The sequence below is a fragment of the Carcharhinus amblyrhynchos genome, chromosome 7 (genome assembly GCF_965287045.1).
Source record: "Carcharhinus amblyrhynchos chromosome 7, sCarAmb.v2.hapA, whole genome shotgun sequence".
Lineage (NCBI taxonomy): Eukaryota > Metazoa > Chordata > Chondrichthyes > Carcharhiniformes > Carcharhinidae > Carcharhinus > Carcharhinus amblyrhynchos.
In genome coordinates this window covers 67689131-67707085 of record NC_137330.1, presented here as the reverse complement: position 1 = coordinate 67707085, position 17955 = coordinate 67689131, and the positions used below count along the sequence as shown (strand labels likewise).

Below are 17955 nucleotides of genomic sequence, written 5' to 3'. Positions count from 1 at the left end.
TCAGGCCCTGACATATTTCTGTGTCTTTGTATATTTGACTTTCAAGTCTGGCCTGCCTGAGGTATTACTGTGTTTAATCTTAATATGTCCAATTCTTTAATTTGGGATATCCAATTTAATCAGTCTTAAAACTAGGCCTTAATTATATTATCACACCTTGACAAATTAGAAAGGTGCCATCAAGTTGTTTGTGGAGTACCAGGAGAAGAAAAGGTAGTTGAGGCTGATGAGTATTTGAAATACCATAACATTCAAGAATATGGGACAAGTGCTGGAAAATGGGATCAGTGCAACTTTAGTGGTATTTATTATTGCTGCAGAGTCAATGGACCAAATGGCCTTTTCTGCACTATACAACCACGACTCTGAGTATCTCTAGCATTTTCAACTTTTATCACTAAAATGGTGCCCGTTTCAAGGAACTACAAACAAAAAACAAATTTCAGGTATGTTTCGTCTGATTAGTGCCCAAAGGCTGCAGCGGTGTTGGCTTCCAGAAGGGAAAGAAGAACATTGTCCCCTTGTTTACTATATAGTGTTCCTCTTCATTATATTTTCAATAGTTTAAAACTAAATCTTGTGAATCTTATACAAAATAGGATTAATTACAAAATTGAAACACTGAAATGTGCTTATTTTTGCACTCAATGTATATTTTAATATATTCCAGTTATTTGCAACAAACTCCACACCAGAACATCAATAAGTTGCAGATCTTTCAGGATAGCAGGTTATTTTAAAGAAAACTGTACCATAAAAACTCAAACCATAATAGATCACCTTATCTCACATGACTTTTAAACACTCAAATTGGACTTAGTAAGACTCAAATGAGTGCAAACAAGTATTTACCTGACATCAACTTGCTTGAGAAGCCAGTAAGATTGGTATTCCAGGAGGATGTGATCAAAAGGATTGAAAAGCACACCTCACCAAAAAGTTGTGGTAATGTAATACACAAATTTGATTTATAGTTGAATACTCAAATGTCCTACACAGCATTAACTGTTTATATTCACATTTTGTGATACCACAAAGTAGTGCAACACCTATGAACATTGTTTATCTGCATTTCAATACTGAAACATTCCCAAATTATCTGAAAGTTAATGCTGAAATATAGTAAATATATAAAACAGTTCATACGCACTATGATGCCCTGGAAAGATAGAAGACTGTTAGCAAAATGAAGTTCACTAATAAATAAAGCCAGCAAAAAAAATTATGAAACTTACTAACAGTTTATGGAGCAATAATTATTTTTTGGCATTGGTATTGTATATGTAGATAGATAATAAAGGTTAAAATAAATATGGCAAGCATTTGAATGTAAATTAGAGACAATACTCAATAGTTAATCAGGAGCTTCATGAATTCATGTATATTCAAACAGAATACGAATCCTAATAAATAATTCTTCACATTTTCAAACCACAAGTTTAAAATATATATTTTTAATTGGATATTGATGTGTGCTCCATTTTTTTTAAATAGTTATCCACAGCTTTTAGTTTCTTTCAGAAGTATTTCATGATAGTAATTCTACACAGAGCAGCTTTTATAGCTGGGTATAACTAGAATTGTTGGGGAGGGAGGGAGGGAAGTTGGCCAAAAGGAATTCATATTTTGATTACTACTTGGAACTTTTCTTAACCAGCAAGGTTCATCCATTTACAAGATTAATTCAGTGAGGCGTCTAGTCATTTTGTAAATTTAAAAATTAAGTTGTTTATGTGGGTGTGTTAATTGTGGGTAACAATAATGATGCCTGTCCTGATCTTATTGGTAGACATAGTATTTTGATTTTGAGAGTTTTGAAGATATACAATTGGCATCAAGTTGTTAGATGCTTGCCTGTGACACTTCCAAATAAGTAAGTTTCAAAGTGAAATGATTAATATAAGTCATTTTATAGCCACAAAAAAAATCATCATTTCATCCTGCTCACAGGGTGTGGGTAGGTTTGCACACAAATATGATTTGCCGCCAGTCAATGTCTTTGGTTATGATGTGCATGCTGCCTTTCTGCACCATCTGTTGTTCATTAGAGTTGCTCCCCATACCCACAGCCATTCAGGCATGTATTGGGCAAATAAAAACTGCAAAAGAGAAAAAAGAATCACAAAAATAATTTCATACAAACAACAGACTGCTTTAACTTCATGCAATAGATTCCTTTCATTTAAAGATGTTCTGTACCTCTGCACATATCTAACAATTTAACAGCTTAATAAAGTTAGCTGTTCATTAGTATTTGCACTTAACAGTCAGGTTAAGATCATTAAGGAAAATAATTTTATATCTTTGACAGGAAATGTAACACATCAACGATGAAAGTAAATAACCATCCTCAAGTGATTCTGGCTCATTTCTGCATCTCTTATTAACAGTGTCTTGTATTTCCCTCTTCAATTCTGTATACGATTGCCCATTAAAGAAAAGGCTGAAAGCATTTGCTACAATCTTCAGCCAAAAGTGCCAAGTGGAACATAGAACATTACAGCGCAGAACAGGCCCTTCGGCCCACGATGTTGCGCCGACCAGTTACAAAACAATGACCCACTAACCTAAACCAATCCCTTTTCGTCCATAAACCTATCCACGGATCTCTTAAACGCCCCCAAACTAGGCGCATTTACAACTGCAGCAGGCAGGGCATTCCAATCCCTCACCACCCTCTGGGTAAAGAACCTACCCCTGGCATCCATCCTATAACTACCCCCCCTTAATTTAAAGCCATGCCCCCTTGTGCTAGATTTCTCCATCAGAGGAAAAAGGCGATCACTATCCACCCTATCTAAACCTCTAATCATCTTATATGTTTCAATAAGATCCCCTCTTAGCCGCCTTCTTTCCAGCGAAAACAACCCCAAATCCCTCAGCCTCTCCTCATAGGACCTCCCCTCCATACCAGGCAACATCCTGGTAAACCTCCTCTGCACCCTCTCCAAAGCCTCCACATCCTTCCTGTAATGTGGGGACCAGAACTGCACACAGTACTCCAAGTGCGGCCGCACCAGAGTTGTGTACAGTTGCAACATAACGCTGCAACTCCTAAATTCAATCCCCCTACCAATAAACGCCAAGACACCGTATGCCTTCTTAACAACCTTATCTACTTGATTCCCAACTTTCAGGGATCTATGTACACATACACCTAGATCCCTCTGCTCATCCACACTATTCAAAGTCCTCCCGTTAGCCCTATACTCGACACATCTGTTATTCCTACCAAAGTGAATTACCTCACATTTCTCCGCATTAAACTCCATCCGCCACCTCTCGGCCCAGCTCTGCAACCTGTCTAAGTCTTCCTGCAAACTATGACACCCTTCATCACTATCTACCACACCTCCGACTTTGGTGTCATCAGCAAATTTACTAATCCACCCAACTATACCCTCATCCAGATCATTAATAAAAATTACAAACAGCAGTGGCCCCAAAACAGATCCCTGAGGCACCACATCCCTGATCCATCCCAGCTTCCTTCAGAGGTTCCCAGCACCACAAATGCCAGTCTTCAGCCAATTTGATTCACTCCACGTAATATCAAGGAATGGCTGAAGGCACTGGATACTGCAAATGCTATTGGTCCTAATAATATTCCAGCAATGATACTGAAGACTTGTGTTCCAGAATTTGTAAGACCTCTAGCCAAGCTGTTCCAGTACAGCTACAGCACTGGCATCTATTCAGCAATGTGGCAAATTACGAGGTATGTGTGGACACAAAAACAGGACAAATTAAACACAGCCAGTTTCCGCCCCATCAGTACTCAACGGCACATTCAAGCAGCACTTGAACAGCAATAAGCTGCTCACTGAGGCTCGGTTTGGGTTTCACCCAGGCCACTTCAACTTCTGATCTTATTATAGCCTTGGTTCAAACATGCAGAAATGAGCTGAATTCGAGAGGCGAGGTGAAAGGGAGTTCCTTGACATAAAGGCAGCATTTAAGTATGGCATCAAGGAACCCTAGCAAAATTAGAGTTAATGGAAGTGATGGTAGTGTCCTAAGCCTAACCATCTTCAGCTGCTTCATCAATAACCTTCCATCCCTCACCAGGTTTGAATAGGGACGTTCACTGATGATTGCATAGTGTTTAGCACCTTTCACAACTTCAGATACTGATGCAGTCCATGTCCAAACGTAGCAAGACCTGGACAATATCCAATCTTGGGATAACCGGTGACAAGTAATTTTCATGCCACACAAGTGCCAGGTAATTATTAACTCCAACAAAAGATAATGTAACCATTGCCCTTTGAAATTCAATGGCATTACCATTGCTGAATCCCCCATTATCAACATCCTGGAAGTTACCATTGACCAGAAATTCAAACAGAGCTAGCCATATAAATATTGTGGCTACAACAGCAGGTCAGAGACTAGGAATTCTGTGCTAAGTTACTCATCTGTTGACTCCCCAAAATCTGTCCACCATTTACAAGACACAAGTCAGGACTGTAATGGAATGCTCTCCATTTGCTGGATAAGTGCAGCTCCAACAATACTAAGAGGCTTGACACCATTCAGGACAAAGAAGCCTGCTTGATGGGTATCCTTTCACAAACATTCAATCTCTTAACCACCAACAAACAGTGACAACAGTGTACCATCTACAAGATGCATTGCAAAAACTCATCCAGGCTCCTCAGGTAGCACATTCCAAACCCATGACCACTATCTAGTAGGACAAGGGCAGCAAATACTTAGGAATACCATGACCTGGAAGTTCTCCTCCAAGCCATTCACCATCCTGACTTGGAAATATAATTGCTGTTTTTTCACTGTCACTGGGTCAAAATCCTGGAACTCCCTCCCTAACAGCACTGTGCATGTACCTATGCCACATGGACTGCAGTGGCTTAAAGCAGCTCATCACCATCTTCTCAAGGATAATTAGCGACAGGCAATAAATGCTGGTCTAGCCAAGGATGTCTACAACCCCTAAACGAAAGACAAACTTGGCTCATGTGTATCCTTCTTTTCCCCCTTTTTCTTCTGCTAACGACCCTTCTAACAACTTTTCCTAACATCATATCAGCACATGCCAATTCAATTATTTTGGCTTTTTCTGATGCAATCAACCAAATAACATTCTTCTTGTACCACTGCCAATATTTCCTTATTATTTTTCCTACTGTCTCCATGCTTTTCAAAACTATTTTGAAGCCTCTCCTCTTGTTTTGGCATCACACTAAATATAAAACCATTCACTAGTCTTTTTTGCAACTCTATTCAGTTGGCCACTTAATATCCTCTTCCTTTTATTAAATGCAACATTCAATATGGTAATTCTAGCTCACACCTTCTTGGTACATCTTCCATTGTCGGTTTTCATACTCCCCAGGTACTTAAATGGTCTCACTTGATGAAGCCACTTCTTTATTAAAATGCTCACTCCTGATACCCCATTCCTAGAAACCTTCATTACTTAAGTCTTATACACTTTGTCGAGATATTCATTCTTCAATCCATTGATTACAGCATTCAGGCTATCAACAATCTCTGACATAATTCTCACACTAAACTCTTTCATTTGGTGAGAGAGATAGCTAACCTGCTTTCTTGTTACCAAATAAAGGGAAGAAACTGGGCACATCCTGGTCAGAACAGACTTCTCTTTTACATCAACTGCATTCTCATATAATCTATGCTATACACTTGTGGAAGATAAAATTGTTAAAATTAAGGTTCCATAAATCTCTGTCAAATAATGGAAAATGCTCATCAGCGTACAGGTCTTCAATGGGGTAAGCACTTGTGCATCTGCACCTGCATAAGTCCTGTAAACATTCTGTTTTCAGCTTTCACCCTGAGGGTGAAAAAAAAAATCAGAGTTTTCCATAACAGAATACCAAAGGCAAGGTATGGGGACATGTTATGCAAATGAAGGATTAGTAGGAGACAGTTTTTCATCGAAAAAAGAGCAAAAAACTAATATATGAATGGTGAAAATGTATGCAAGGATTAGAATAATTGCTTGTTTCTCATTTGCTGTAATTAACTATAATTGCTAAGTTGTTTTATGTAACTTCAGAACCACTCTCTACAGAGGGCTGCAAGTCTGTTTCTTCTTGTGCACAAGTATTTGTAAGATCGACTACTCATAGTGTCTAGTACTGTTTGTACCCAAGATGACTACAGTACCTAATAGTGCCCAATATTGCTGGTACCCTAGATCTCCCACACACACACATACAATAAAAGCAAAACAGAAAATGCTGAAAAATCTCAGCAGGTCTGATGGAGGGTCATCTGGATTCAAAATGTTGGCTCTATTCTCTCCCTACAGATGCTGTCAGACTTATGAAATTTTCCAGCGTTTTCTGTTTTTGTTGCTATGCACTCATATCTTGGTGTGGCTCAGATCCACAAAATGTTGTCTCACAACAGAGGCATGTGTACTAGCATAAGCCAATATTGCAAAATAATCATAAGAAACCTCTGCACATCAGGTTTGCCATCTATCAGCTGGGTGTAAAAGATCTATGGAATTCTTCATAATGAAAGAACAGAATTCTTCCATGTGCTAGCCAACATTCATCCAAAAAATCAACACTAAAATATGTTCTTCTAACTTACTTTTTTTTGTGGCACCTTGCAATTCAACACATCCCTACATTGTAAAAGTGAGTGGTGACACTTGTGATAAATTGCATTAGCTCTGAAAAACTTTAGAATGCTCAAAGATTGTGAAAGGCTCTATATAAATTTAAGTCCTTTATTGTCATTTTTGGATCTCAATAATTCCAACATTATAATCACCTGTATTGAATGCATCCAATAACCAGAAGTCCTGTGGGAAATTCCAAGGGTAGAAATTGCATGACGTGCATAAACATTCGCTGATGGTGCTATCCAGGAGTAGACGGAGAATCCATCGCTTTCTGAGGCAGTGTTGTTTTTTACATAGAATGGCAACAAGCTCTGAACAAAGATTCCCTTAGATGCATATTCAAAATGCAAAGCTCTACTAAAATGGTCCAAATATGTCTGAAAAACAATAAAGTTGTATCTCAAAATGCATAATTCATGAAAACAGAGTCAGACTAATTCTGAATTAAAAGAGCCACAAAATTAACTTTTTCATTAAAAGTCAAGATAACAGCCCTGGAACTAGTAAAAATACAATTATTTTCAACAGTTTATTGTTCCAGTTTTCCTGGTGAGAAATACTGCTGACATAAAGTCAAAGGCTGACAAGGCTTTTATGAATTCTGTTAATTTAGCAGTCAAGCCTTGCCCCACCATCCCTGCTGTGAAGTGCTGTGATGTTTTGCACAGGAAAATCCCAATATAATTAAACAATTGTGACTCATAACTCACATTATTCTCATTTATATAGAGATAGCACTTACAATTTTAGATATAACACCCAGACTTAAACATTTCAGAAGGGTTGTAAACATAGTAGTTTTGAGAAGCTTTCTGAAGCTTCCTGCAAATAATGTTCTTTCCTGTGGGTACACTGTTATAAAGCATACGATAATTGCAGCAATCATGAGAGATACCTGAGCGCTTGAATATGTGGCCATCTGTGGTGTGGGCTTACAGCAAGACCCTGAGGAAATGTTAACAATAGCTCCCTTCTTCCTCTGTATCATTCCTGGTAACAGAATATGGATCATCATGTTGGTTGCAGCGATATTTACATTTATGAGATCCCAGAGTTCATCCTCAGATGCATTTAAGAAAAACTGTGGGTGTTCATTAGGCACACCCATACTATTCACTAGGATGCCTACTTCTTTATCCTTCAAAGCTTCTCGGATTGGCTGGTATATCTCTCGCCCTTTGGTAAAGTCAGCTTCAATTATGATGGTTTCAATATTAAAAGTCTTCGAAATGGCGACGGCTGTAGCTTCCAGTTTACTTCGGTCATGGCTAACCAGAATCAGATTAATGCCTTGGCTAGCCAATTCCTCAGCATAGGCCTTGCCAATCCCATCTGCTCCACCTAAGCAAATAATGATAAATCTGTTACGATCAAAATGAATCTAGATACCATTTAATGAAGGCTGATGGAAAGATTTAACTCAGTCTTACCTACTAACACACAAGAAGTATGAATATGCTTCATAAACATTTTCAAAAATTCATCTAGAATGCCGAGAAACTACCTAGGATTAAACTATGACTTGAAAGCTTCACTCAATACAACAAACGCCAGCACTTTTGTTGTACAGAGATTACTTTCAAGATTAGCATAGGCACTGGTTCCATAAAAGCAAATTAGAGTTCAAAATAGTCAAGAAATGTGTGTAATCTCTGCTGTATCAATGGTTGCCACAACTATATGTCGTTTCATGACAGTGGTAATATTCCTGTTGCAGAAGCTTTCAATTATTAAAAACATGCTTTAAATTATTCAAAACACTGTTGGTATAAACTTTGAGGTGGGGATGGTGGCGTTGGACTGGGGTGGGCACAGTAAGAAGTCTCACAACATCAGGTTAAAGTCCACCAGGTTTATTTGGAATCATGAGCTTTTGGAGTGCTGCTCCTTGATATAGGAGCAGTGCTTCAAAAGCTCGTGATTTCAAATAAGTCTGTTAGATTTTAACCTGGTGGTATAAACTTTGTGTAGATTGTAAAATAAAACAAACTCAATTCTCAACTTTGGCAAATAAAATATGTGGACAAAATACTCAAAAGTTATGCTAGATATGTTCAGAAATGTGTTCAAAAGACAATCACTGACAAACAGCAAGTTAGATGATTATCCCTGATCCAGTGCAATGCGACTGTTAACGAGATCAAGAGATAAACTACTTTCTCCCATCAGGAAAAAGACACAGAAGTCTGAAAGCATGTACCAACTGACTCAAGAACAGCTTCTTTGCAACTTTTGAATGGTCCTATCACACATTAAGCTGATTTTTCTCTATCGGTAATTGCAACACTATATTCTGCACCGCAGAATATAGTGTTCCATTTGTTTCCCCTGGTGGGAGAGTCCAGAAAGAAGTCTCACAACTCCAGGTTAGAGTCCAACAGTTTATCTGATAGTAATCCCACAAGCTTTTGGAAATGGTGTCCCTTCGTCAGGTGTGGAAGGTTCTGATCAGAGAAGGGCATATAAAGGCACACACAGTTTACAGAATACTGATTAGAATGCAAGTCTTTACAGCTAACCTGCTTTTCAAGTCTTAAAGATGCAGTCAATGTGAGTAGAGATAGCATTAGCATAGGTTAAAGAGATGTGTATTGTCTCCAGACAGCACAGTAAGTGAGATTTTACAAGTCCAGGTAAGTCATGGGGTTTACGGATTGTGCGACGTGAACCCAAGATCCCGATTGAGGCCATGCTCGTGTGTATGGAACTTGGCAATCAGTCTCTGCTCAGTGACTCTGCGCTGTCGTGTGTCGTGAAGGCTACCTCGGAGAACGCTTACCCGAAGATCAGAGACCGAATGCCCGTGACCGCTGAAGTGTTCGCCAACAGGAAGGGAACAGTCTTGCCTGGTGATTGTCGAGTGATGTTCATTCATCCGTTGTCATAGAGTCTGCATGGTCTCCCCAATGTACCATGCTTCAGGACATCCTTTCCTACAGCGTATTAGATAGACAACGTTGGCCGAGTTGCAAGAGTACGTGCCACGTACCTGGTGGGTGATGTTCTCACATGAGATGATGTGATCTATGTCGGTGACCCGGCATGTCTTGCAGAGGTTGCTGTGGCAGGGTTGTGTGGTGTTGTGGTCACTGTTCTCCTGAAGGCTGGGTAGTTTGCTGCGAACAATGGTCTGTTTGAGGTTGTGCAGTTGTTTGAAGGCAAGAAGTTGGGATGTGGGATTGGCCCTGGCGAGATGTTCGTCTTCACCAATGATGTGTTGAAGACACCAGAGAAGATGTCGTAGCTTCTCCACTCCGGGGAAGTACTGGACAACGAATGGTACTCTGTCCACCCTATCCCATGTTTGTCTTCTGAGGAGGTTGGTGCGGTTTTTCGCTGTGGCGTACTTTTGGTAATGGTTTATGAAAGTTTCTGATGTATTGCTGCTAAAATACCAAAGCTTCTTTAGATGTCATGTGTTCATTAATTTGATTTTATGTTAACAAAATAAGGACTGAAATCAACCTGCAGGCAGATATAACTTTACCAAGGTTTGAACTGCCATCTTAGGGGTAATCATCATTTGGGCGCATAGCTTCATACTCAAAGTACATAACAGGAGTACGCTCTATGTCTATGTCAAAGATAATAAAGTACCATTTCCTATTCCAATATTACTTCTCCTTAGAATCAAGGTGACAGGAGGAATGACAAATGGGGTAAGGAACACACAGCATGCCATACAGATGCTTCATTTATTGGTTCAGAGTTGTACCTGCTCTCTTCTAGACTCTGAGGCTCAGGATGTTGTACAATGTCCGAGAATGTTGGTGCTCAGTTAAAGTTTCAGAATTGTGGTCTATAAGACTGGACTGTTTTGTGAATACTGAGAATAATATAATTTAGTTCATAAGTTTGCATTTCATTCCAATTTATTCAAGAGACAAAAAAAAGGCTGTTTTATCCTAATAAGTATCAATGCCATTAATGTGTGTCTGAACTTGCTCATTTCTACATATGCATTTAAAAAGGAAAATGGACAAATTCCTCAGTGTGATCAACACTACTGCATAACTGGGGGATTTGTTTCCGAGTTACCGTAGTCCCCTGGGATGTCGTTACCTTCAGACGTCAGAAAAGTTTTTCTTGAGATTTTTTACCTAAATCGGAATAAAATTATTTTTGCTCTGTTTATTTGCCTCTCCTGAGAAATTGCATGGTTGCTGGAGAAGGGCCTGGAGGAGGGAAGAGAGAGAGAGAGGCAAATATGTAGGTTATGTCCTAACAGAACAGGATTAATTCAGCTGATCTTTCATTCTTGACTGTTCTAATGCCCATACATGAAAGAACAGCTCTACAATGACTGTCACTTACTTACACGTCTGAGCTGATTCCTGCATAACTAAGTAGAAACCAGATGTTGAGAACAGAGTGAGAAACAACCTAGGTCAGAAGTCACATTCATTTTCATGCTTCAATGTACCCTCTGCAGTATAAATATTTTGTTGCCGTTACAGTGAAAATATCTGAGTACATTAATGTTACTCTTATTTTTGATTTTTTGTCGGGATTAGTAGCTTTGGAAACTATTAGTTTTTTAAATGACTGGAAAGTGCTTCTTACGAATCTCTGCAATAAAGAAATGATGCTGTGGATTACACTGAAATGATCTCAAATAATACATTTTAATTTAATGCCTCTTTACCATAATGGAGTATCATGTACTGCAGATTCTTGATTTTCTACACTGTTGACGAAACACTAAATATAATTTAAAATATTAATTAATGTTGTGGTTAATGGATGTGGTCTTTCTGGATTTTCAGAAGGCGTTTGACAAGGTACCTCACAAGAGGTTATTACAGAAGGTCAGGGGGCATGGAGTTGGGGGTAGGGTGTTAGCGTGGATAGAGGACTGGTTGTCAAATAGGAGGCAGAGAGTGGGGGTCAATGGGTGCTATTCGGATTGGCGGATGGTGACTAGTGGAGTGCCCCAGGGGTCGGTGCTGGGGCCTCAGCTATTCACCATTTATATAGATGATCTGGAGGAGGGAACCGAGTGTAGGGTGTCGAAATTTGCTGATGACACCAAAATTGGTGGAAAGGCAAATTGTGCGGAGGGTGGGGAGAGTCTACAGAAGGATCTAGATAGGCTGGGCGAATGGGCCAGGAAATGGCAAATGGAATTTAATGTTGGTAAGTGCGAGGTGGTCCACATTGGTAGGAATAATGGTAGGAAGGATTATTACTTACGTGGAGAAAAACTGCAGCAGGCGACAGTGCAGAGGGACCTTGGGGTCCTTGTGCATGAGTCGCAAAAACCCAGCTTGCAGGTGCAGCAGGTGGTCAGGAAGGCGAATGGGATGCTGGCCTTCATCACGAGGGGGATTGAATATAAAAGTAGGGAGGTCTTGCTGCGGCTGTATAGGGCATTGGTGAGGCCACAGCTGGAGTACTGTGTGCAGTTTTGGGCGCCGTACTTACGCAAGGATATTTTAGCCTTGGAGGGAGTGCAGAGGAGGTTTACTAGGCTGATGCCAGAGTTGAGGGGGTTGAGCTATGAGGAGAGGCTGAATAGATTAGGCTTGTACTCGTTAGAGTTTAGAAGAATGAGGGGAGATCTCATTAAGACGTATAAGATGATGAATGGGATGGATAGGATAGAGGTGGAGAGACTCTTCCCGCTCAGAAAGGATAGTAGGACTAGGGGGCATAGCCTCAAGATAAAGGGGGGGGCGGTTTACAACAGAGTTGAGGAGGAACTTCTTCACTCAAAGGGTGGTGAATCTCTGGAATTCTCTGCCCGTTGAAGTGGTGGAGGCTGCCTCGCTAAATATTTTTAAGACGCGGGTTGATGGGTTTTTGATAAGAGAGGGGATTAAGGGTTATGGGGAGAGGGCGGGAATGTGGAACTGAGCCACGACAGATCAGCCATGATCTTATTGGATGGCGGGGCAGGCTCGAAGGGCTAGTTGGCCTACTCCTGCTCCTATTTCTTATGTTCTTATGTTCTTATATAAATGGCTCTATTTCTGGAGAGCCACAATTGGACATACCCTACATCCAAAGCTGAGATGTAAATTGCCTGCATAGGGGAATCTCAGAAAATTGTTTCTTTCCACCACAAGTTTTGAAAGTTCAAGTCAATCTGCAATGCACAGACTGGATAACCTAGTTCATCCATACATTGCAGGTTAGGGGGATTGGCCATGCTACATTATCCCTTAATATCCAAAGATGTGTAAGTCAGGGGGATTAGCAGGCTAAATATGTGGGGTTATGGCGATAGGGCCTGGGTAAGATGTTCTGTCAGAGAGTTATGCAGACATAATGGGCTGAACTGCCTCCTTCTGCACTATAGGGATTCTATTACGATCAGAAAACAAGAAATGCAATTTGATGCACGCAGGCAGCAGAATTTGACTGCCCCCTGAATGAGAGTAAGAAGTCTCACAACAGCAGGTTAAAATCCAACAAGTTTATTTGGTAGCACAAGCCATTAGTGCTTGATTCCAACCATTATTTTGTAAATTGAGTTTGTGTCTTTGTATGCCCTGTTTGTGAAGTGAAATCCCACTCACCTGATGAAAGGGCAGCGCTCCGGAAGCTAGTGGCACGTGCTACCAAATAAACCTGTTTGACTTTAACCTGGTGTTGTGAGACTTCTTAATGTGTTTACCCCCATCCAACGCCGGCATCTCCACACTCTGAATGAGACACACTGTTACTTTGTTCAACTCATTCATGTTGACCACCTAAAACCAATGAGAAATATATTCTTGAATTGCATCAAAATTTACTAATCAGTTAATCGGTTTTATAACACCTGATGGAAAAATTCTCCAATGCTTGCTTATTCCACATCACTGGCTCTCGGCCGGAGCAACAATGCGGGTATGCAAACAGCTTCAACATCACTAAATCAAAGGTGGAGAGCGAAAATAATCCACCTGGATCACATGGATACCCATGGACAGAAAGCAATTGGACTATCATGCTACTGTAGCAAAAATAGCTAATGAATTGACACAATATTAAATTTATCTCATGTCAACTGGCAACAGAACTAAAGAATGTATGAACCATAAGTGAAATGCTGAAGTTCATAAATCTGTTCAACAGACAACAGCATTTGTCTATCCAAGTGATCACAATAGAAAGATAAACTTTCCTTAATCAAACACGACTGGGCCTAGGCAAGAAAGAAACTTCAAAAACTTGCAATGAAAGTTGTAAGTATGGTTACTGATGGTAAAATGGCATTTGAGTGCAAAATAAATTAAAAAGAAACACAAGAGATGTCAGAACATAATTCCATCTTCCATTAAAATTTTCAGTTTTCAAAGAAAATGAAAACCCACGTTGTAAACGTTCACCTTCTGAACCTCCAGAGCCTGTCCTCCGTCATTGGGCAGCACAATGGCACAGTGGTTAGCACTACTGCCTCACAATGCCAGGCAACTGGGTTTGATTTCTGCTTAGGTCACTGTCTGGGTGGAGTTTGCACATTCTCCCCATTTCTGCATGGGTATCCTCTAGGTGGTCTGCTTTCCGCCCACAGTCCAAAGATGTGCATCTTAGGCGAATTGGCCATGTTAAATTGACTGTAGTGTCAGCGGATTAGTAGGGTAAATATGTAGAGTTATGGTAATAGGGCCTGGGTGGCATTGTGTTCGTTACAAACTCAATGAGCTGAATGGCTTCCTTCTGCACTGTTATGGCTCAGTGATCTATAAGTCAGGAGTATGAGCGAATATTCTACACCTGCCTGTATAAGTGCAGCTCTAACAACAATCAAACAGCTCAACACCACCCAAAGAGAAAGTAGCCCACTTGATCGCCATCTCATTCACCATCTTAAATGTTTACTCCTTCCCCAATGTCACACCTTCCAAACCTGTAATCACCATAACCTAGAACAAGGACGGGAGACATGGGAACAGCACCATCTGCAAGCCCCTTCCACATCACACACAATCTTGACTTGGAATTGTCCTTCACTATCTTTGGATCAAAATCCTGGAGTTCCCTAACCATATGATCTGCAGCAGTATATTTTAATGAAGTCCTTCACCACAGTGGAACACAATGTCCCCATATTTCTATGCTGATGATATCATTTGAAATTCAGGTAATAATGAGATATGCTAATCCAGTGTCTGCACATTGAAAACATTTGATTTGTCATCAAGATACGATAAATTTCAAGGCAAAATGCACTTATTACTATTAACAGAATGTTAAAGACGTAGAGCTAAATTTGGTCACATTTAAGCAATTCACGTCATAGAATCCCTGCAGTGCAGAAGGAGGTCACTTGGCTCAAACTTTCTGACTACCTAGGCCCACTGTTCCTTATCTCTGTAATCCTATGTATTTACCAAGGCTAATCTACCTAACCTGCATATCCTTGGGCAATAAGGGGCAACTTAGCAAGGCCAGTCCACATAACACGCACATCTTTGGACTATGAGAGGAAATCAGAGCACTTAAAGGAAACCCACTTAGACAGAGGGAGAACGTGTAAACTCCACACTGAATTTAGGGTCCAAGACTAGAATTGGACCATGTCCCTAGCACCAAAAGGCAGCAATGCTAACCACTGTCCATAGTGCCATGTCATGTGTGCTTTGTCCATGTACTGTTTGCATTACCTTGAACCATACATTCACCATCCAGCAAACTGAGCTAACTAGTCCCCATTTCAGCAGTTTGGGATCAAAATATATCTGATTTTGTGGCACAGACCAGTTCACCCAGTCTACTTCCCCACATTTCCCAACCTCCACAAAGTGAATCTGTTCATATCAAATTTTACGGATTGATCATTCTCCCGATTGTTTTTAAATGGTGTGTCAGTATCACTATGTTTGCTACGTTAAATGCTACTTACAATAAACTAATACAATGCATTGTTACAAGAGTTTGAGTTGCAGGTGCATAATACTTCATATTTAGCACACCCAAAGTGCAATTACAGGCGATGACCTTCCATATTTTGGTTATACCTGTCAAAAGAATTTTGTGCAGTCACCCCCAAAGGCAAAGGCTTATTTTTATATGAAATAGAAACTATGCAAAATATAACATTGATAAAACTAAATGCTGAAAATGCCTCTTGTATCATGCATTTGGTTTTGGTTTTGCACCAGCATTAAACATTCTGAATGTAAATCACACGTCAAGGCCAAAACGAAAAGAAAATGGGAGTGAAATGGAACCAGCGAATCTCGCTCTTTTTCATTCCAATGTCAGTTTATGCCACAATTTTGGATTTAAAAACATGGTTAGGGACATGATGATGCTTGTAAGACATTCACTGATTACCTATTCCTAATAGACCTCAAGAGTACACTGTTGGGCTGCTTCTCGAACACCTACATTCCATGTAAAGATAATTCCAAAATACTATAAGCATCATAGAATCCCTACAGTGCAGAAGAAAGCCATTTGGCCCATCGAGTCTGTACCGACCCACAATCCCATCAAGGCCCTATCCCCATAACTCCATTCACTTACCCATAGCTAGTCCCCATAACACTAAGGGACAATTTAGACTGGCCAATCCATCTAACCCACACATCTTTGGGAGGAAACCCATGCAGTCACATGGAGAACGTGCAAACTCCACGCAGTGACCTAAGCCGGCAATCAGACCTGGGTCCCTGACACTGTGAGGCAGTAGTGCTAACCACTGTGCCACCACATTAGACAAGAAACTGCAGAATTCTGAACTATGATGATGAAGGATCTGCAATATACGTCCAAGTTGGGATAATTTGGTGTTCCTATGTGCTTGCTGTTCTTTTCTGGGTAGTGGAGCATGCAGGTTTTGGGGGATGCTAGCAATAAAGTCTTGGCAACTTGCTGCAGTGCATCCTGAAAATAGTAAACACCGCAGCCAAAATATGATGGCAGCAGGATAATTGGATATTTAAACCAGCAGATGGGATGTTGATCTAGCCGACTGCTTTGTTCTGAATGGTTTTTAGTTTCTAGTATAACTACAGCAATAGTGCAAATAAAATTACTTTGCATCACTACTACTGTTCAATTGATCTAGCCAGTGCCATTCACATAAAGACTGAGAAAAGGAACGTACCAGTCACCAAGGCCCATTTGCCGAAGTGTTTTAGCAGATCTCTTCTGCTTACCAGTCTCGGGATGAAATGCAGTCGGACTATGCTGTAGAAATCACAGATAAGGCAGATGCTTTTCTTTGTCACATACCATGCTCCCACAATGGCTAGGGCATCTACGTAGGTATTACATGTCCTGGCAATCTGTCTGTACAGTAATTGGAAACTGTCCACTGCTGCCATGGTATACAGTAGGGATGACCTCTCTCCTCAAAGAAGGACAGCGTAGTAATTGGTCACAGCATGAATTTCTGACTTCAGTGCAAGTGATTTAAGACGACTGTCTGACTTTCAGAATGATCTGCCAAATAGAGTTTGCTGGAAAATCATTCAACACAAAATCCAACAGCTAGTTATGGAATAGTATTTCACAGTGCTGCAGCCCTTGAAGATAGTCTGTCTCAATCCTCTCGCAAAGTTTCTGTTCTTTTTACCTGCTGGAAGCAAGCAAACAAGACTGGTTTTTACAGCATACAGAAATTGCTTGCAATGACTTATTCTTAGTTGCAGCTTGCACTTGGTTTGAACTGTTTATGCAGATTTGTGTTTGTTCATTCTGCTAAACATGTCTTATTACACAAAATTATAGAGAAACTGAAATAGACTCTACCTGAATACAGTTCACAGGCCTGCTGAAGTGTTGCTGTTTGCAAGTTACAGACAGTGACCTCTGAAGGCCCCCTGTTAGAATGTTGAGGAGGAGCTTAAAGAATTTAGGTGTTCAATACTCTGCCTTACAAAAACATATTCTTCAACCTATTACTGTCATTTTATTTGATATGACAAATAGTAGACAATTTAACATAACAAATATGACAACTAAATTTGATTTAATTCCATTGAAATCAAGTTTCTAGTTTTGTTTTGCCTTGTGCCTTGAAGAGTCCGATTAAAACTAAAGTCTCCTGTCTGTTGCAGTTATTCAAGTGAGAAATTTCACAATACCGTGTTAAAGTCCAACAGGTTTATTTGGTAGCAAAAGCCACAAGCTTTCGGAGCACTCACTGGCCCTTCGTCAGATGAATGGGAGTTCTATTCACAAACAGGGCATATAAAGCTACAAACTCACTTTACAAAATAATGATTGGAATGTGAGTCTTTACAGGTAACCAAGTCTTAAAAGTACAGACAATGTGAGTGGAGAGAGTGTTAAGCACAGGTTAAAGAGATGTGTATTGTCTCCAGCTGGGACTGTTAGTGAGATTTTGCAAGGCCTGGCAAGTCAAGGTGGTTATAGATAGCGTGACATGA

The 17955-nt window shown here is 40.2% G+C and overlaps 1 protein-coding gene across 2 annotated transcripts; it reads right to left on the bottom strand.

Annotated features, from left to right (window-relative positions):
• Positions 1–629: 629 nt before the first annotated feature.
• Positions 630–17392, bottom strand: hsdl1 (hydroxysteroid dehydrogenase like 1). 2 transcript variants are annotated; one of them, XM_080192532.1, is made up of 5 exons: positions 17315–17392; positions 16668–17138; positions 7521–7966; positions 6775–7002; positions 630–2099 (listed from the first exon to the last, which is right to left on the bottom strand). In XM_080192532.1, the coding sequence occupies exons 2-5, from the start codon at positions 16885–16887 to the stop codon at positions 2004–2006; spliced, it is 990 nt and encodes a 329-aa protein (XP_080048658.1). In that variant the 5' UTR covers positions 16888–17138; positions 17315–17392; the 3' UTR covers positions 630–2003. The 2 variants fall into 2 exon arrangements, with proteins under 2 accessions (XP_080048658.1, XP_080048656.1); XM_080192530.1 differs by having other exon boundaries at positions 16668–17141; positions 17315–17386.
• Between the last annotated feature and the right edge of the window lie 563 nt (positions 17393–17955).